General features: G+C 47.2%; 1 protein-coding gene across 2 annotated transcripts in view; it reads left to right on the top strand.

The window, feature by feature from the left end:
• The window catches only part of WDR59 (WD repeat domain 59), a 1,027,519-nt gene that overhangs the window by 161,233 nt on the left and 844,020 nt on the right, over positions 1 to 22,266 (top strand). For both annotated transcript variants that reach the window (XM_086945225.1, XM_086945226.1), the window contains exon 6: positions 1,410 to 1,447. In XM_086945225.1, the coding sequence (XP_086801351.1) occupies positions 1,410 to 1,447 (38 nt within the window). The remainder of the gene's footprint in view (positions 1 to 1,409; positions 1,448 to 22,266) is intronic.

A 22,266-nucleotide genomic window follows, 5' to 3' on the forward strand; every position in this document is an offset into this window, starting at 1 on the left:
ATTCAAGCATTAGCGCATATTTATTGGTTCAAATAAATGTGGAAATATACTGATTACAGCTTACTTTTTCCACAAAACTCAAAATAAAAATGGATAAATACAGATAGCATTAGCAAAAAATAAATATGGATAATACAGAAGGAAATGGCAAAAAAATAAATATCATAAAACGGGAGCCCTAGTTATGATCGACCTAATCAGACTTGTGTGATCCTTCAAACACTTAACTTATTCCAGCAAAAGTTTCAAACCACAAGAGCTTACTAACCCATTTGTAACTACCTTTCTGATTAAGCTTTTCTCCTATCCCTTTAAAATTTGGCGAGCTCTACATTGGGGAGTTGATGTTCAACTTTCTCATTTATTTACAACTACTTAATCACCCCCCTGCTGGGCAAGAGGTAGAACTACGCCAGCTGGAATAAGAATTCTAGGGAGACTATAAAGGAGGCAGAGAGTAGTATGGGCTGAACTGGGTCAGAGTTCTATTTGGTCACAGGAATGCCTGTACACTGGCCAAAGCAATCATATTTCCACTCATGATAGAACTGTAAAAGCAGCGCAGGCTGGGCAAATCCTATACATCCACATGTTCCTATCTATCAAATAGAGGAAGAAAATTTGAAATGGGCTAGGTCTCAGGATGCGTACATTCTTTGTCAATCATTTATGCAAACATTTCACACATACGCAATCTTGGTGCCTGACTGCAGTAGAGGTACACTGCAGGTTCAAGTAACAGGGACTAGAAAGTAAGACTCGGAGTTTGCCTCTTACTTCAGCAAAAGAAAATTGATTGAGTTTCTGTAAATACAAAGACTGTCTGCTATAGGAAGGTAGAGGAATTATGTAAATTTTCCTTATGAACAAGCCATCAAGCCCGGCTCTCTCACCAGGCAGAGAAATATAATAGATAGAAGATAGAAAGACCTAAAATTGAGCAAAACTACAGATGTGGGGCCTAACACTGGTTCTCATTAGTGGAGAAGAGGAATGCTGGATTGCACCATTCTTACACCTGATTGATCATGGAAGGTCTGTCAAGGTGTGCTTGTTTCTGATTATTGACACTCAGGCAATTTCCTAGTATAGGGGAAGCAATGCAAAACATAGTCTAGGGCAGTCTTGCAACAGAGATAAATGCGAAGAAATAGCATTTCTCGCAGGTAGTACCACAACCATAGTTATTCCTGAATATTCTCCTACAGAAATGTCAAAACTCTACTCACCCATTCTCTGCAGTGTATGTATGGAAATTTTATAAAGACCTAGTCATTAGCATGCTGAGTTTTGCATGGCGACTTTTTCACTTGCTACTGGTAGTTGCGTGTCTTTTATGTGGTAAATGTTGGCTGCACTTTAATTCACCGATTTAATTTATTTTTTCTGTTTTTTCTAACTTTATTTAGAGACACAAGAAAGCCTGCAGTGTCGTTGTCTGCTGTAGGTGAGTACTGGCCTTGGTTTTCAATGTGAATTATGCTATGCTGAAGTATTCATTCTTTCTTCTTACAGATTTTTGTATATTTTAATTTTTTTCTGTGTGAGAAACCCTTCTGCTTCTATTGATTCAGTTTGAGGGTATTGATATTTACTAGTAGAGTTTCTCTCTTGCTTCGCTAGTAGTTTTATAGGAGAAATCTATGTAGTGTGTTTGACATGTATATGTAAAGCACAACATTAGTCAGAGCATAGAAGTGCTGAACATGATTCAAAGTACTGTGAATTGATTCAGCATCATTTATGATGAGGCAGAATATTATGGGGTGGTAATTCCTTTAATTTCGCTACGTAATGTTTTTTTTTTAGATTCTTTTTATTGAAAAAACAAAGAAAAACAATAACAGGTGACTTACATCGCGGAATGAAAGGATGAGCAATATATATACAGACTTGTGAAAGATGGGAGGTGCACAGCTTGGGTACTGATAAGTTCCGTGGTTAGGTATGTACAAAGTTCAGGGTGCTCTCTAGGGTGGTGCAAACCGTCACTGCACCGGATTAGATAGACTCAGTTGTGTATACAGAAGGACTTCTGATACATCCCCTCATGAGGCACACCATTGGCGTTCACAAACAAATGATTCGCAAGTTGAGGTTGAATGAGTTTCTAAGTTTTTCAACGTTTTATTGACGCGTAGTTCATGCTGATATTTACATCATATCAGTTACGATGTGAGTACATTGGATTGATGTCAAACATATTCCCAAGTTATTCCCGATGCATTTCGGGCGGGAAAGCCCTTGATCACGGAATCTGAAGAGGAAGAAAAACGGGGCGCGGTAAGTCGCTATAGTGGTTAACGTTAAAAAGGGGGAGGTGGACTATTTAATGTGAACTCAGTGAAGGGTTGTGCTCTATCACGTTCTTGGGTGAATTAGTGTAACGGATTTAACAAGTGAGGGGAGGGTGGTGTGGGATACTAACGCGTGTGCGTAATATAGCGCATATGGCGCATGTCGATAGTAAAGTAAACGTTGACAAAGTCAGAGGTCAGATGACTTACTTGGTGCTACGAGTAGCGTGCCTGCTGGTTTACTCCATTCGCGGGTCGGTGACAAGGATGTGAGTGAGTTGTTGGTATTCATGCAGTGCCTGACGGGCGCGTTTGCGTGATGATAAAAATAAAAAAGGGACCGGGTGTTTAAGGAGTGAGGTGAAGGGTTATAAAGTGGCGGCCATTTGTAAACGGTAACGAGGTGTTGGTGAAGACATAGTAGGAGCAATGTAAACAGGGTACACAGTATGAATAAATAGTAAATGCAGTTACAAATAACAGCTGAATTCGCTGCGGTCATTTAAACCAAAAGGTTTAAAGGTCTGTAAACGATAAATCCACTCGAGTTCACGTTTTAGTAGTGTCTTGTGGAGATCAATTCCTTCTTTCTTGGTAACCATTTCCAAGATGACAAATCTCAATTGAGCAATGGTATGCCTAGATTCAAGAAAGTGCATAGCTACACTAGATTTTTCCAGTTTGAGCCTTATGTTGGATTTATGTTCGTTTAGGCGGGTTTTGATCTTTCGTTCAGTTTTTCCAACATAGAGTTTCCCGCAGGGACATTTTAGGGCATAGATCAGATTCATCGAGTCACATGTTCCATCCACTTGGAGTTGAATTTTGTGGCCTTTCATGGGATGTTGTATTGAGTTACCTTTGATGATGTTATGACAGTGGTTACAATTCAGGCACGGTTGGGTCCCTCGGTGTTGGGTGATGGTGTTGCCGGGTTTACTTAGAATCTCTTGTAAATTTTTGCTTCTCGTGTGAGCAAAAATGGGAGGATTTTGGAAAATACCCTGAAAATCTGGTTCCATCTGTAGTACAGGCCAGTGCCTATGTATGATCTTTTTGTAGATATGACTGACAGTGGAATATTTAGACACAACAACCATTCGATCTTCCTTCTCTTTGTGAGTTTTGATCAGACTATCTTGTCTGGTTATCTGTAGGACTCTGGTTCGTGCTTCTTGTAATATGTTGTCCGGGTACCCTCGATGATGGAATCTTTCGTGCATTTCATTGATGCGTTTGTCAAATGTGGGCTCATCTGATACTATCCGTTTGACTCGCAGCATCTGCGAGTAGGGTAAATGTTTCTTTAAAGAACCCTGGTGAAAACTTGTAAAGTGTAGGGTGTTGTTCCGATCTGTACTTTTTCTATGTAGATCTGTCACAAGGCCTTGTGGAGAAGTTTTGATCTGAACGTCCAAAAAGGAAATGCTGGTATCACTTATTTCCCAGGTGAGGTTGATACGTGGGTCTTTGGTGTTGATTTCTGATAAGAAATTATCACCTCACTCCTTAAACACCCGGTCCCTTTTTTATTTTTATCATCACGCAAACGCGCCCGTCAGGCACTGCATGAATACCAACAACTCACTCACATCCTTGTCACCGACCCGCGAATGGAGTAAACCAGCAGGCACGCTACTCGTAGCACCAAGTAAGTCATCTGACCTCTGACTTTGTCAACGTTTACTTTACTATCGACATGCGCCATATGCGCTATATTACGCACACGCGTTAGTATCCCACACCACCCTCCCCTCACTTGTTAAATCCGTTACACTAATTCACCCAAGAACGTGATAGAGCACAACCCTTCACTGAGTTCACATTAAATAGTCCACCTCCCCCTTTTTAACGTTAACCACTATAGCGACTTACCGCGCCCCGTTTTTCTTCCTCTTCAGATTCCGTGATCAAGGGCTTTCCCGCCCGAAATGCATCGGGAATAACTTGGGAATATGTTTGACATCAATCCAATGTACTCACATCGTAACTGATATGATGTAAATATCAGCATGAACTACGCGTCAATAAAACGTTGAAAAACTTAGAAACTCATTCAACCTCAACTTGCGAATCATTTGTTTGTGAACGCCAATGGTGTGCCTCATGAGGGGATGTATCAGAAGTCCTTCTGTATACACAACTGAGTCAATATATATACAGGGCATAATGGATGGAGAACCATCAATAAAGCCTACTCACAAGCTACATTGGGTAAGCGGCCGCACGACATTCAGGATAATCAAACAAATGCCAACCACCAACCCCAACTTCCCTGGAAACAGGATAAGCATTGAGCAGCAGTCCAGAGTAGAAAGGAGGGGGGGGGGGCGCAGCAGTAAAAAGGTTACGAGACTACAGCCGCATCCCGAATACAATAGCGAATGACGCAACAGTTGGCTGATTTATGCTAATAATACCTCCATCAGAGCCCATCCACCCAAAACACAAATTTGCGCCTCAATAAGACCACCGATATCAGGATTAGAAAGGATTTCAAACATAAAAACTACAAACACTAACTAGACAAACACCCCTCCCCCCACCCTGCACCCCTGCATATGGCTTGCGCCTGTCCCCAACTAGCAGTGTGCCTGTCGCCCCATCTAACTAGGTACTAAAAGTAGAAAAAGTGGAGGAGGACACCTCAGTACGGGCCCCCGGTCCCCCCTCCCCCTCGCCACAACCAAGAATCCCCCAGGATAAAACCCACAACTATTAGAGCGATATAAAATGAAACAGGGGAAACAGTAAACACCACCCGGCCTCCCGTAAATACAATGGTAGCGAATCCCACTTCAGCAAGTCCACGGTGCCAAGCCCCAACAATCAGTCGCATCCTTGACCCTTCCGATCAGTCGTGCAAGCCCCTTCCGGACAGACTGTCGCCTCCGCAGGACAGTCAAAATGCCAAAACACTTCAGTAAAGTTCCTTCCGAGGCGATGCAAAGTTGTAAAATCACTGGGAACTCCATCGACATCGACGATGTCCCTTACCGCAATGAGCTCCCAACGTCGCTGTCTCTGCGATCGTAATAAAGATGTCGGAGAGGGGAAAAACTCTGTTACATCCCGTAGACAGTTCCCTCAAAGAGTATCCGGAAAGGAAGCACCGATTAATCCACACACAGTAGGCAATAATGGTGGGCTTGACAATCCGTAGAGAGCACAGAGTTCACGGTCGTCGGCCATCACACTGCCATGAAGCTCCGACACCCCTCGTGGCACAGGGCCCACTGCCGTTACAAGGACCTCCGTGGGTGGTATAGGCCGATCAGGATATTGCACCGGATCAGGGTCCGGTCCCTCATGCCCATGTCCGTATGTGACCGCTATCATTTTCTGGACAATGGACTCCACATGGGAATGTAGTGCCCCGATAGCTACCAGTACAGTCTGCATCGACGGTTCAGACTCAGTCCGTCCCACCACATTTCGTTCCGAGTCGACCATAATCGCGTCCCCCAGGGGCACCAGACTTCCCCGGGGGAACTGGCAAAATTGGGACGTACTGTCACGGAGGGAGACTCAGGGCATACCAAGGCCACAATCCACGCTCCACTACCGCGAGCGAAGACCCCGACTCAGGGAACACCGGCGACGGCAAACCGGGTCTCCGGGTCAGGAACCTCCACCCACAGCCACAATCGTGCCTCGTCAACCCTCCGTCGATGTTTAGGCCAGAGCAACAACCGCCGTCAAAATTGGGCTTAGAAAGTTCTCCACATCCAAGGACCGGACCCTGTCGATCACCCAAGGCCGATGTTATTTAACTGGAACCCGGCTGGGCCAGTACTCGAGTCCCCGGCTCACAAGCTGGTGTAGGCCCCAAACTGAAACTCAACATAACTCCGTCCACCAAGCTGGTAAAAGTCCCGGGATCGCTCCAAAGTACAGCACAGCAGTTCACACGCCCGGAGGCAGGGTGTAAATTCAGGATTAATAGCAGGATCATCTGGCGAGGGATGTAGGTCGGCGGAGCCGGGAGCCTAAGCGGCCATCTTGGTTGCTAGCGTAGCTCCTCCTCGCTACGTAATGTTATTTGAAGAGATGAGTATTTGGCTTCTTTCGGAATTGTAGGTGAATTTAGATGTTTCTGATTTTGAGGAGATGTTGCTCCAGATCCTGGGAGTGTTGCTCAAGAAGGCATTTGTTCTGTTTTTATTTTTCTCTGTTTTCCTTCTCATGTTTTCCTGGCATTTAGACTAGCTTGTCTTCCATATTCACCCAGAGAGCTGCCTGTGCATATGCCTAAACTACAGGTCTTCTCCTTATTTCCATGCAAAACATGGGGTAAATTGTCTTTAGGTAATGTAATGCAAGAGAATTGTGGAAGACTGCCAATTGATAAGGGTATCCAGAGTAACAGAGGGCTGTGTGAATAGCTGGAACAATCCATGGTAGTTTTGAGAGTTCAGAACTGTATTTTATCAGGCACTATACCCAAGTAGACCCCTCTTCTGTCTATTGATGCACATTGTACTACATCTGGATCAAATTAAATTTCTCTAGTGAGAGAATTTCCTCGAACCATGTAAGGGATCAATGGTGAGAAGTGTTTTTGACATATGCAGTTGTTTTGAGTTAGACTGAATCAGTTGGGTCCCTATCTAGGCCCCCAGTATATTGCGGCATAGATTAACTAATTTTGTGGGAACAAAAGTGGAAATTTTGCGACATACGTGGGTGTTTTTGCAGCATTTTTGCGTTGCTTTGTTGACCCTTATCTGATTATCCTCTGCCCCAGAAACACTGAGGAGCCAGTAAATCCACTTAACATTTTTAATGCAACACTTCCCATTTAGAAGTGTAGCAGGTAGCCCAAATGTGGACTTGAAAACCGCTGCAGAGCCAATGTGTACAGAAGAGGCCAGTGAGTAAGTTGTTTTGTTGGAGACATTAGAACTTTAGCCACCCTTTTGGATTGGAAGCGGAGTCGCAACAATCATTAGTGCAGCAGGTGCAGTGTCGGGAGAGACACAATTCATCCTAATTGTTGATTTTCAAATAGCGATCCAGGGACCAGGGCTCTCATTCTCTTGCTTGAATTAGTGTCCATAGTCCCCTTGCTATTCTACTGACTGAACAAAACTTGTAAAGACCCAAACACTAGCACCACTCAACCTTCTGTTGTCCATGTTCTTGATAGATCCACCCACCTTTCCTTCTTCCATTGTCTGTTTTTCTTGCCACCACCCACCCTCCGTTGTCTGTGGTGCCCCTCCCACCTACTACCCCTCCCTTCGTTGTCCATGTTGCCCCTTCCGCCCATCTGCGCTCTATCCCTCCATTGTCCATGTTGCCCCACCCACTGTAACAAAAAAGCTCAATGATGTGGACCCTCCCTCTCTTGTAGGTGTTGAATAACCCCCCCCCCCCATTTTGGCTTCAACCCAGCAATAAATAAAAAAAACAACCACTGTGATGTGGCCAGCGGTAGCCACATCATAGGACTTTTTTCCCCACAAACTCCGTTGTCCATGTTGCCGCCCCCCCAAATATATCCTCCATCCCTCAAAGTCGCCTCCTGCCCTGACCTCCCTCCTGCCAGCAATAGGAAAACAAGAAACACGCAATATTGTGTCCAGCACTATTCGCATCACTGTTTTTTGTTATTTTTCTTTCCGTTTCTGCGATGGTGTACGGCAGCTGCGCTGCTATACAACATGGCTTAAAGAAATTGACAAAACCACTAGCTATTGCCTCATAGGTGAGTCCTGTTGGCTTTGCGAATGTTTGGTATTTGGCCATTGGGTAAGAATTGGTTTGTTATAGTACTGTTACAAGTATGCACATTTTCAAGACAGGCATATTGTTAATTTATGGTTAATTCACCTAAACCCAGTTTGGCAGCCATACTAACTATTCATCACATGTTTTACTGATTAAAGAAACTGAGCCACCACTAACCACAAATGCACACTCCTTTAATCAGAAATGTGAAAGTGATTTTGTATGTGAGCATTTGAGTAGGATCTTACTTTCATAAACTATTTAATTGGGAGAGCTTGTCAAAAAATGCAGATACAAAATCGCAAGTTTTATAAGTGCAGCACATCAAAAAGGCATGCTAAGCACCTAATTAGAGAAAAAGGAAAGTGCAAAGGAGCGGGAGGACCTGGAGGGGGCACTGTCCCAAGTAGAAAAGGAATACAAACAAAACCCCACACGTAGTCTACAGCACCAGCTGGGTACTCTCAAAGGGAAACGGGGGGCAATCTATACAAACAGAGCTGAATTCACCCTGCTCCGTCATCGTCGGAGTGCTTACGCACAGGGAAATAAGGTGGGCACGCATCTGGCGAGACAGCTTAGGAAAACAAGCATTTGCAATGCAATAGGTCTTGCATTTGCGAGAGTCTGAGCTATTGGCATTGTAAATGACCATGCCTTTTATGTATGTGTTGTTTCTAACACCTAAGCATTGTCATTTACAATGCCAATAGCTTAAACTCTCGCAGATGGGAGAACTATTGTGAATGCTTGTATCACCGCAGCAGATGTAAAACATCAACAGAAACCAATATTTGTATTGACCGTTTATATTTTTTAAATTGATCACTAACCTCACCATTTATCTATGTTTAACCTGAGGTGCCCATATTCGCGCCCTATTATGTAATGTTTGAATATTAATTCTTATATATTTAGTGTTATGTGAAAGGCAGGCAATGTTCGTACTCCGAATATAGTCTAACGTTACGCTTTTAGGCGAGAAAAAGATAGCAGTTTTTAATAACTGTTTTTATGTGAGTTAGTGATTGAGGTCTGACAGCAAAGAGGTGCTTGTGATTAAAGCATGATGGTGCCTGGTCCTCATGAGGTGACCTCTCCTGGTGAGGTGACCCTTCCTGTGCTTGTCTGTTACCCCGGACGCAGAGCGGAGCAGTGTGCCTGAGCACACACACACACACACACACACAAACAAACATAAGGTCAGTTTGACGCGCTGTGCATCAGCTGCCACTATTACGTGAACAGGTCACGAGTGCCTGTCACACACTGAGGTGTCTAGGCGCTCTATGAAGCCATGGGGGGGGCGAACACAAACATGCGCTACACATAAGCGCTCACACACTCACAAATCAAAGATGCCATGTTGGCGACCCCCCTCTCCCTCCTGCAGCCTCCAGTCCGGCCAACAATAGTCACCAGACTCTACTGCACACTGTAAGGTTTCTTGTGCCCTCCGTGGAACGCCAAGAAGGGTTACACAATATTATAGGTGTTCTGTCTACCGCCCACCACAGCACCCGAGCCAGGTCTCTGTCCACAGTGCACAACTCGCAGCATCTGCTAATGCACCAGATAATGAGTGCACAGGCTGTTAATGGCCTGCCAAGCACCCTTGTGATATCACTGCACCCCTATACACACACGTCTGCGTCCCATGCTGCACAGTGTCTGCAGCTGTCTGCGGTGCCAATAAAGGCCCTCTGCCAGATCCCCACTTAGTGTGCAGTACAGTCACCGGCCATCAAAGAAACACAGGGGCAGTTGCACGCAGACTCACACAAACAAAAACAGACACACGCCTCATGGATGTCATGTGAGGCCCTTTTCTCCAGCAATGCGAACTAACAACCGCTATTGCAGTACAGCCATGTTCTGGGCCACAGATGCACACACAGGCAGCACACGATGACGATGCAGTGTCAGCCTCCCTCCCTACCCTCCAGTGCAGTAGGTGAGGTCTGTTGATGCTCCTGCTGGGTCTCACGCAGGGCAGAGGTGCATTATTAAAACAGGAGAGAAGGAGACCGGTGCAAGGGGCTCGTACAACCTGCAGGAGGCATCACTTATACACAGCACGAGCCTGTGCAAGCTTCGCGACCACTGCCCAACTCTGCCTGCTCTCTGCCCACCCTTGCTCTCCCGCCCGTGTATGTGTCAAAGCAGCATGACCCGTGCAAGCTTCAGCACCACTACCCTGCTCTCTGCCCCTCTGTGCTCTCCTGCCCTCTTCCCCTCCGTGCTCTCCTGCCCTCTTCCCCTCTGTGCTCTCCTACCCTTGGATGCGTCCCAGCAGCATACACTTCTGCAATCTTCAGCGCCACTGCCCGGCTCTGCCTGCTCTATGCCCACCCATGCTCTCCTACCCCAGTATGCGTGCAGGGAGGGGAGGAGCGAGAGTCCGGCTGGTGCAGACTTCCTCTCCTCCACAACAGGAAGTCAGCATAGTTTTATCCCGAATGAAGCAGTCAAGGGCATCTGGAGACCTGGCTCAGGTCAGAAGGATCAAAGTATTTCTTCTGTGCACTGGGCAGAAGCAGCTAGCAATAGAGCTTTGACACCCGAAACTTACGAAGCACTATAGGTTCAGGAGCCGAGGAATCTTCAAAGGAGGGCGTCACGCCTCCAAGGCACTCACTGACCACCGGCCCCTCAGGCCTGCCTGCTATGAAGGTGACCATCGCCATTTCAGTCAGACCACTGATGAGACCTTATGGAACCATTCGTTACTGCTGATTTTTGAGGCAGAGAACACATCTCCGGACAAGACGTTCAGTATGCTCTTCCCTAGCCTCGCTCCAAGCACTGATGAGCCTTATCTGGGGGCGGTTCATTCTGAACCACTCATGAACCCCAGTTAACGAATGCTTTGATGGGCTCTTTTGATTCCCACAGCAGAACTGGTACCGCCCCTGTAATCCAAGAGTTCATTACATGCCTGCTTGAGCCTTCTAGGCCTCATCCGCGCCTCCAAATGTGACGACAGAAAAATGTTTGCCAAGAAGAAACAGTTTCTGTACAGCTCTACATACTACATCGGGCATACCTCACCCCAGACAAAATAAACAGATATTTTTCAGTCACGGACACCGCCTGCAAGCGCTGCACCCTGGTGGGAGCGGACCTTCTCCATATGCTCTGGCTATGCCCTGACCTCCAGCAATATTGGGATGAGGTGACGGCACTGCTCACGCATTGCACTAGCGAGCGGGTGCCGAGGACCTGGGAGGCTTGCATATTGGGACTGTACAATCGCACTAAGCTGAACAGGGTACGAGCCCGATACTGGGATCTCGGACTGATCACGGCCAAGCGGCTGCTCACCAAGCGATGGAAAGCTGACACGCCCCCACACATACGACATTGGAGCTTATCCCTCACAAACTGGGCCCAAGCGGAGAGCACAGTCTTGTGGCGGGAGGAGACGGCAGGACTTAGGAAATTCCCAATTGCTCAGCAGTGGGATGACATCCTCCACTCCTTTCAACAGGAATGCATAGAGCAGGGGATCACGTGAAGAGATCCGTGCTCTGCCCCCACGCCCCCCCCCCTCTGCTGCAATGGATGCTACGAGGCGCGCCTGCGCACGCCAGCCTTCCCTGCTCATTTAGCCTTCCCCCCTCGCGCCCACACATCGCTGTCGAGCTGCGCGTACGACACTGACCACCGCCCGTGCTGCACCCCCACTCTGAAAAGATACACGGTGCGTGCTTGATTGCCCAGCAGTGCCACACTCATTGTCCCCCCCCCCCCCCCCCCCATGCCCCCACATGCCTCATCCTTGATATACACCCTGACGAGGACTACCTCACGGCCCAAGATTTACTGTCTGGCTGGGTACACCTATATGGAGATTGGAACCCCCCCGCTATCTCATTGCCTCACATGCGAACAACAAACCACTACCTCCTACCAGCCCTCTGGATCAACGCTGACGCAATGACAACATACTCCTTTCCCTAGATCACATGGATACGACTAACCGCACTCCCCTTCCCTATAGCTCATACTCTCAATGTTCTCGTTCTGATGTTTTATTGATGTGCCGGTTCCATTTTCCTTTGCTTTTCTTTGACCAGGCTCTTTTTATAGTTAGTTCCTGAACACAGCACATCATGGGGCCTTCGAAGGCGACAGCCATTGCTGAGGTGTTCCTAACTCGACACCACTGCCAACGTTGATTTCTCCTATTAGAAACAATACGCCACATAGTTACTCGCTTTCCAATGCACTCACGATGCCGCACAGCCTTATCTTCTGTTATTCACACCCGAGCCCGCATGGCAAGCGGATTTTGTCAACATGCTTGCCCAAAACACTCATTTGGAGGCACGGGCCACTATCCTTCTGGCGGCATGGGTGAGTGACACCATAGCTCTGTTAATAAGGACTGTTTGAACAAAATAAATAAGAAAAACCTACAGACCTATACATCTGTATTGCTAATTGTTTTGCTGATTGAGAAGTGCTGCAATGTGACACCTTACGCCGCCGAACCCCAGGGTTGTCGGCCTACAGGCTGTGTTAATTTAACAAAGCGTATATAGTGATTGATTTGCGCGGCTTGCCCTGAGGGGTTGTAAGCTGACAGCTGTGTACAGAGCATTTCGAACAATAAAGGTCTGTTAAAATAAAAAAGAAGAAACAGTTTCTCTAAACCTAAATATCAAATATAATTCCAGTGTCCGCAATGTTTTGTTCTCGCAAATCCCTCCAGGACCTGCGGGAGTTTGTTCAGGGTCGTAAGGGGTTTGAAACGAAGCTTATTTAAAAGGTATAACGCAACGCTCGGGTTAAGAGACAAAACAAAGGCACACGAAGGAAGCAGAGGGGAAACAAAGGAGAAAGCCTCTAAGCAGATTTACGTGCATGGAGCGTGATTAAAAGAAATCCAAATGCGAAGAAACAGCCGCCTGATGGAAAAAAAGTGCTTACTGGCTAATTTAAAGGAGACCGTGTAACGCTGCAAGGAAACGATCCAGTCCGAAAGAGCGGGCCAAAAGGAGACAGGGTGGCAACAAAGAAGCCTCGTTTTCAATGGAAAGCCAACGTTTAGCATAAATGATGACACCAGCCAATAGGAATGATGGGCGGGGCTTCAAGTCCCCTTCTGAAATCTACCCGATTACAAAAAGCCTTGCAGAGTGAGCAGCGCATGTGCTCTGCAATGCAGGTCTGCAAGACCTAAAAAAGGACGAGGGAGTTTATGGGAGGAATACACAAAGGGGGGGGGATTAGAATTAGATTACAGGGGTAACGCCTCCCTGTTTGGCGCGTTTTACCAGGAGCTCTATAAAGCAGCACCCCCTGACATTACGGCGCAGAAAGCTTACTTAGACTCGCTCGCTCGCTCTCCCTAAGATCTCAGAGACTTGGAGAGAACTGCTGATGCCCCAATCTCTGAGGATGAGGTGCGACTCTCAATTGGAGCACTTAAACCTCATAAGTCCCCGTGGACACTCGGACTATCAGCCCTCTTTTACAAGAAGTACGCATCCGAACTACTGCCGCATCTGACAACCCTATTTAATGACATAGCAACGCGACAGACGGTCACCCCCACCATGGCCGAAGCACTCATCACAGTAATTCCAAAGCCGGGGAAGAACCCAGCATTGTGCCTCATATAGACTGATATCTCTCCTAAATCTAGACGCCAAGCTTTACTCTGCTATTATAGCGACTCGTTTAGAACACCTACTCCCCGATATTATCCACCCGGATCAGTCCAGTTTCATAAAAGAGAGACAGACGCATGACCACATCTGCAGGACACTCCCTTTTATCGAAAGAGCCAACAAGTTCAAACTTCTAGCGATAGTGTTGGGCTTGGACGTGGAAAAAGCCTTCGACAGGGTGGACTGGCACTTCCTGTTTCTTACCCTGGAGAGGTTTGGCTTTGGACATAGGTTTGTGCGAATGATAAGAACCAAATATTTAAGCCTGCGCTCTAGAGTTCAGGTTAATTGGGTGAGCACGGCGTTCTTTAAGCTGGGGCGAGGAACAAGGCAGGGGTGCCCTTTGTCCCCACTGCTGTTCGCTCTGAGTATCGAGCAGCTGGCGGCCCGACTTAGAGTGAATCCAGGCATTCAAGGAATTAGATTTGGGGGAGATGAGCATAAGATGTCATTCTTCGTGGACGACATCCTGTTAACTCTCACAGCTCCTAGATCGTCCTTCCGAGCATTACAATTGGAATTAAAAACATTTGAGGGAGTGGCAGGCTTTCGGGTCAACTTTTCTAAATCTTCAATACTAAACCTAATGTTATTGGAAGGGGAGAGGCTACTAATACAGGAGGAATCCCCGTTTGCTTGGGCTAAGCATAGTTCAACTTACTTGGGTATTCAGATTACCCCATTGTGATGGATTCCGAGTCAGCACCGACCAACCCAACATGGCCGCTGTCAACGCGAATCCCGGAAGTAGGGTTAGCGGTCTAATCTCGGAAGAGGGGCAAGTCCGCGAGACCGTTGAGAGCGCCGAACAAAAGGCAGCTGGTGTCCGGAAGGGGCGTTAAGCTGTTTTAGAGAGCGAAGGACAGGAGGAAGCGACCGGAGCTGAGTCCGAGGAGAACCAGGGACCTGTGACTTCGAGGGAAGAAGGGGACGTCGAGGAGATCTGCACGGGAGCCGGACAGGAGCCCCAACCCAGTAGAAGGAACCAGCAAGAGAAAACAGCTCGAGGAGCACTACCCCCGGGACCACTGTACTCCCAGACGGCAAGGAGACTAGGTCTCCCAACCCCACGGCCCAGGAGGGTTGTGGAAGCAGGCAGGTACCCGCTGCATGCTCAGGGCTTGTCCAGGGGCTGTGGGCGCGCATAACTGGGCAGCATTAATACCCACCATTGTTCCCCCCACATTAGGCACATTTACACTAGGAACTGGTGACGGTGCACTTCCCCCTTCCTTCTATGTCTAGTGCTTAACAGGAACCTGAGCACGTTTGTTTTCTTTTCTTTTGGGTCCACACTCGCCTGCCACAATAAGGAGCTGGGAGCAGAGGCACCAGGAGTCTCCAGTGAAGGACCCCAGACTTAACAACTCGACCTACCTTTGTGTTTGTTCTACACTAACTGTTGCTATACGCAAGAAAGCACCCTTTGTTGATAGTTAAACCCTTAAAACAAGGAATAAATCAAACCTACAAAACTTATATCGCTTTTGGAAAAAGGGGGGGGGGGGACGACAGACTGTTGACAGTATCCCGACCACACACATGTATAGAAGGATTGTTCTGGGCGAACTTCCCTCCCTTACTGAGACAGGTAAAACAGGAACTACAGCGATGGAAACCCCTGTTTATCTCATGGTTGGGTAGGATTCATGCAGTCAAAATGACCCTTCTCCCTAAACTACTTTACCTGTTCCAGGCAGTCCCAATAGCACTGGATAATGATTATCTAAAAGGAATATGATGTATGATACTCCGCTACATTTGGCAGGATGGTAGATGTGAGAAGTTGGCCTGGTATGTGATGCTCACTAGTTCTAGTGATCACCTTGTACCATGCCAAGCAACCCTTATGATGATTGGTTGTAAGTCAACCTTATAGACCAGCTATCCTAGTAGCGTGGACAAAGCAGTCTTTGGCTAAACTCTGTAAAGGCATGTGAAGCAAGCTGTTTTACCATACACAATCCCCTTGAATACCAAATGAAAGGACACCACACAGATATATATTGAATATATATATATATTTATTTACTACAAAATCCCCTATACTCTTTATGAGCACAGAAGTAAATGCGTTAAAACAAAACACAGTTTAAATACACAAAAGTTGCACAATATGGATGAGCCCTAGGGGCCACCTAAACCATATACTAAAATAGTGGTATAAGAACCACCTAGCTGGAAGGAAGTAGGCCTAGGGCCTGGGGAATCGCTGGAGCTGTTCGGGACCAACAGTGATGAAGTCGGGAAAGGCCTGCGGGACTCGGGTGCAGTGCGGAAAGTGCACGCATATACCAATGTTAAGTCAATGGTGCGTACAAGTTACAAAGTTGGTTATTAAGGAACCTTCCGAGTGACCTAGAGGAATGAAACTTTAGGCACAGACACTAGAGGTGTGTACCAGTGTAGGAACACTGGCGTTGCTGAGTTACCTCACCCACAGGAAGCAGGTGCACAGGTGCGAAGTAGTGTCGGGTTTCGTCACGAAGGTCGATGGTGCTTGGAGCTGAAGATGCTGCAGGCGGCTCGATGTGAAGAGTTCCGTCGGATCCAAGGGTGGATCTGAAGTGGTGAAGACCTGAAAGCAGAGGGGACAATGTTCAAAGTCACTATCCAGTGACTACCGTGGAACCAGGATGGAACCAGGCGATGTCGGGTGCAAACAGGCGATGAGGTGTAGCTTCTCTCTGCAGCCACGTGGACACGAAGAGGTCGAGGACGTCCAGGCGTCGTCACGAGCTGTCCCACGAAGGCTCTAGCTGATGGCGGTGTCGGCAACTTGATCGGAGCAAACAGGCCTTGGCTAATGCAAGCCACGCAGGAGGTGAAAAAGGCTTATCACTCGGATCAGCAAGGTCAGAGCGGGTGCTCCTTTTTACAGGAGCGACGGCAAGTCTGGAGCAACCAGACCCGCAGATTAAATTGTAGGTTTCGTCGCCAAGATGGCCGCTGACCACGTGGCAAGTGGCCGGGATGGCACGTCGAGTGGCACGATGCAAAAGGGCCCCACGCAGATCGTGGAGATGCTGGGGGGCTGATCTTCGGTTCAAGGGCTGCTCGGTTGTGGGGCACTCAATCCCCAAAGCACAGCGTCGAGGGTGCCTCGGGTACTGCGCAGTCAGCTTTTCGGGGGACTTCCGAGATGTCCGGTCCCACGTCTCTCGGTGCCTCCACGGGTCCCTTCTTTGCAAGGACTGTGGATCGGGCGGTGAGAAGTCTGGGAGTCTGGGTCTCGTCAGGCTCTGGGCTCGGGCTCCGGCAGGAGGCGGCGGCAAAGCAGACGTTGAGTTGCTGGATGGTGCCTGTGTTCACAGGGTGGCCACTCCTAGGCCACAAGGGAGATGCTCTTCAGTCTTCTGGGCAGCAGAATGTCGAAGTCCGGCGTCTGCTTAGTTTTAAGTTGATTTCAGGATGATCTGAGGTGCTATGGCACTGCTCCCACTCTTATTCCCAATCTGAGGGGTGGATCACCTGCTAGGTCCCTCCTCTGGGTGGGACCAGGAAGGGGGCGGTTACACCCCCTTTCCTTTGTCCAGCTTGGACTGGCTTATGCACGGGGACACCTTGTGTGCCCCGGGCATGTCTGATTCTATTCAGCCCTGTCCTACCCAATACACAAAATCCTGTCTGGGGTGGTGTTCGCACCTCCCAAGGCAGGAAACCCTTTGTCCAAGCCTCCCTCGCTGGAAGGACTCCCAGCAGCAGGAGGTCAGACTTGTGTCTGTGGTGGCAGCATCCATTTTGTGATGCTGAGGCTCTGGTTAACTTTAACCGGGGTTAAGGCTATGTACATGTCGTGTCCCTCTAGAAGGGTGGAATGCTATCCCCGTCGACAGAACTGTCGAGGGGAAAGTATTCCAAATCGTATGACACCTTACTCGACATGTTTTGATAAAGCCAAACCAAAGTTAGCATATAACCGCGAGGATTATAATGCACTTAAGAGTATATGGTATGGCAATATCCCGGAACAGCTAAGGGAGTTTTTCCCGACAGCTGCAGACAGGCTCAGCTCATGCTAGAGCACCATCTCACATGAAACCACGCACTCTGCCCCCAGGATTGCAGGGGCCTTCCATAGGAATGGCTTATAGGTTAACATGTGTCCAGTTAAGGTTAGATATAGGGATACTATATCTAAGCAAGAGGTGATTACACCAACTTACCCCAGCTGAGTGATCAGCCAGTTGTGTCAAAATATGGAGGCCAGGCCAGGCCAGGGGTGGCACAATACATGCTGCAGCCCCTGGTAGGCCTTGGCTACACCTAGGCCCTGGGTACCTATGGTACACTGTTACAGGGGCCTATAAGGTGAACCAGTTCCAATTCGTAATGCACTTAGAGTGCATTGGCAGTAATTTAGAGAGAGAACAGCAGGCTGTGGGTCTGATAAGCAGGCCCACAGCCACATTAAGTCATAAACCAGTGAAGCAAAAAGCAAAAATTTGGGGTGACCATAGGATAGCAGACCCTACTCTCCTACAGTAGAGCGCAGCTACCCTTCCATGTGTTAAGGAAACCGAGAGTGGAGGAGGGGTGGTTCTCCCAGACATCGAGCTCTACTAAAACACAGCACAATTAAGGGTCATCACAGAATGGTCCAACGCTGGAATCGGACAAGCACTGGCTCCGGTAGAAGTGGGTAGGTCGCAAACCTACGTGCTACAGGCACACAATACATGAGTAACTCCTCGTGTTTCCACCTACCAGGTACTGTGAAGCCTGGTTAGTCCACAGTTGTGGGTAGTTCCAGTACTACCAGGTACATGACTAGTTAGTCGCATGGTTGATGTGAGTGTGCAGCCACAACACCATTTAAATTTTTATTTGTAGATAGTATATCTCCTTGTTTGGTCCTGACGAATCGCCTGCAGATTATTCATTTGTCGAGAAACATGTTGGCCTATCACATATAAGAGCGCCATAACCTGAGCCATAACCTCAGCCTAGCGCCTCATATTCTTTGTTTTTAGGTCGAGCCAAGAGCAGCGCATGCGCTGCTTGATCGACTTTTAGTAAGGGGTTTTCAAAGTGCTTCCAGAGGCTTTTGCTGGCCTCAAGCTTGCGTGCACGTGCGCGTGCAGCCGCCATCTGTGTCCTCCGTCACGGGTCATTAAGTTGCTTGTTTTTATTTCCTGTGCTTTCCCCTCTGCCTCCGTTCGATCACTTTCGCGGCTTGGATTGTTTTCTCTTAAGGATCACTCACATTAGGAACTCTGTCACTCAATGGGTATTGCCGAGAGAGGCGCAGATGCTTGCCATAGTTATGAATGTTTTTGAAACCCAGTCGCCAGTCTGGGGTAAACCCTCGGCAATGGAAGCCTTTTGAACTGGACTTCTGGCTGTGGGGGAGCTTTGCTAAGTGAATAGCACTTGACCAGGGCACAGATTAGAAAGACTGCTTTGAAAGAAGGTAAATTCCGGTGCACCCTTTTCCCACGATTCAATGCGGGCATGTGTTTCATGTCAAGCCTAGTGACCTTAAGGGCCATTATTAACCCCCAGCTAATAAAATATTTCAGGAAAACTCCATTGGCCAGCGCAGCTGTGATTGTACGACGCCTCTTTATGGGTGCACACACCCACGGAGGAAGCAATAGCGCGATACAGTCAGTCACTCTTCATGTGGGGGGGGGGGGGCATTCTGTCAACTTCCTGCATATTTTTTCCATGGCATTCTATCTACTTCCTGCATTGTGCGTAAGACTCTGGGAACAATGATGCCACCCGTGAAAGTGGGAGGTGGACAATGCCTTTGAAGTGGTGCATTTATGGACAGCCTCTTACTGGACATCCAAATGACAAGCAAACTATCCTGTTATTTTACCACTTCCTGTGCTATGAACTTTCATTAATAGGTTCTGTGTCTGTTTACAAGGGCCTCTGAAGGTACGTCACAGTTATTAGTGAGGGCATGTGTTGACGCTCTTATTAACTAATTAGGAGAGGAGATGTACTAGCTCGAGTCCTTGTGAGTATTTGTAAGTCTTAGTTCAAGGCTAACAGCCAAATCTGCGCAAGGCTAGAATCCACTTTAAAATTTATTGGGTTGATTCACAAATATGATCATTACACAAAGCAAAAAGTAATTAGCCAAAAATGCATTGAGCTTAAATAATCAAAGTATAATTCTTCAAGAGGACTAACCTAAGGTCACACTCCAAAAGGAAATCAAAGGAAAGTGTAAGTACAAATCAGTAAACAAACCGACATAGTGTTTTTTCAGTAGAGAAAGGTCAAAAGAGAATCTAATTATCAATCAATAAACGGACTAGCACAGAGTCTGCCTTCTAAGAAACCCATCTGGCCTAATGCATCTCATTGGCTAGTCTATGTACAATTAATTAAGGAAATCAATTGACACTTTATTGTATACAGCAATACAATCATTGGTTCAACTAATGAATAAAACATACAGAAAATCATCAGAAAACTTTGAAAAGTTAAAAAATTATGAAACATTCTGAACATTGCTTCCTCGAGAGAGCACAAATATTTTATCACATTTTTTTCCAATGATTTTCTTCAAATGCAAAACTCACAAGCACACAGAGAGAAAAAGGCTTGCTCAAATTAAAGTAAACATGCACTATTATTCTGCAAATGTGAACAGCTGTCAATTCAAACTGACTGTGGCCTAGTCATGCTAACTAAAGTTTGTTTAGATTAGGCATTATTTCTAATTCGTAAAAAACTTGCCTCTGGATGTATATCCCACATAGTTAAATAAAATAAAAAGAAGTGGTTGTAAATGTTTTCTCAGAAGCTCACCACCAGTGGTACTGAAGGTCAGGGTTGCCAAATACTAAGGTTGTTTATCCTTAATCCTACTGTAGGCCCTTTTCGTCCATTATCCTACAGTTACTGCCCATTTAGCTCACTCTTTCTGGTTATTTTTTTATTGTCGATTTTTCTCTTTTCACTGCTTCTCATCTTTGTCTTCCTCTTTTTTCCCCACTTTTTGCCATTAGTTGCATTTTTGCAGTATCTACTCCTGCAAGACTAAGTTGCAGAATGCAGAACTGCCCTCAAGCAGAAGCAGCATGACTCTTCGGATGGACATTTCCTCTACATGGTGCTCTTAGAAATTACAACAATAACAAGATGATGGATAGAATGCTTGATATAATCTCAGTCATTGGCAGCTGCTTGGGCCGCATTCCACTCAATCGTTTTCTGCCCACCATGCCATGCTAGAACAAGCATTGGCATCTATTCTATAACTACGACATTCTCTCTTTTGAAAACTGTCCGAGGATATTGGGGTACTGCCCCAATATCACTTTCACTACCTGCAACTCCAACAATGGTCACTACATCCACAAGTTAGAGATGCAGCAACTAGAGACCTGACCCCGAGAGAAACCTTAGTGTGGAAAGCTAGTTCGACCAATGGCATAATCTCCTTTTTAGGTCTCGCCTGTCGATGCGCATGCGCATCGAGCAAGCGAGACTATAGGGGCTCATCCACTCTTTATCTAACTGCAAGGAATCGTGGCGATTCCTTGCAGTGCCCGTGACTTTTAAGGTCAATGCGCATGCGCATTAAGCTTATGCGCATGCGCATTGACCTTAAAAGTCACGGGCGCGTGCACGTCCGTGTTTGTTTACCCTTGCCTACTCTCTCTCTCCCCTCTCCGCCCCCGTTCCGCCCCCTCCCCTTCCCGCCGTGTCGCATTTCTCCTCCCCCCTCCCCTCCGGCTTTTTTTTTTGTTTTGTTTATTTTACCCGCCGTGTCTCCGATCCTTTCGCTCTCCTCCCCCCTCCTCCTCCCCTCCCATGCCCTCCTCCTCCCCTCCCCTCCCATGCCTGCCTGCCTGCCTCCGATCGTCCCCTGATTTCCTCTTGTGTGTCCGTTAGACCCCTAGGAGTCCTGCATTGATCTACATGCCGCTTTGCACATCCATGAGAAATGTGGTATTTTTTTTCTTCTGAGATGTTTTCTTGTGTTTTTCTCACGTGTGGAGCTTTCAAATGGGGAAATGTATTGCAGTAGTAGTGGAAATGTGATCGAAGGGCTTTCTTTGGTTCAACTTAGCTGTTGTGTGGCAGCCTGCCTTCAGCATAACTATTTGCTGTTTAGTCGAACTGCCTGGACACGTGGCTTTCTTCCATAAGCATTGTTCATAGCGTCTCTCGTTTTGTTGTTCAGTTTTGCATCTAGGGACTTTCATGTTTTGTTCGTGTATGCTGATGTACTAATTAATGGCTGTGGTCCTCAAAGTGCCTACATGCGCATCCCCTCCGCTCCCCCATGTTGTCGTCACTTACTTTGTAGTGTTCTAACTTTCTGAATCCTTCTTCTTTCTACCTTGATCGTTTCTCCTCCGCGATCTGTTGTCCGCCTGCTTCATTCTGCCTCTCCCCACCTCACCCCCCACCCCACCCCAATCCCCCGCCCGCCTTCCCAGCCCATGCCGTCTTCTTCCAGCCCACAGTCGCCCCTTCAAGGCCGTGTTTCGAAGCTGTGGCCGCCTCTCTCCCGGTGAACGCACTTGGATGTTACGGTCGCATTTCTCCTCCCCCCTCCCCTCCCTCCGGCTTTTTTTTTGTTTTGT

The sequence above is a fragment of the Lissotriton vulgaris genome, chromosome 12 (assembly GCF_964263255.1).
Source record: "Lissotriton vulgaris chromosome 12, aLisVul1.2, whole genome shotgun sequence".
NCBI classification, from domain to species: Eukaryota; Metazoa; Chordata; class Amphibia; order Caudata; family Salamandridae; genus Lissotriton; species Lissotriton vulgaris.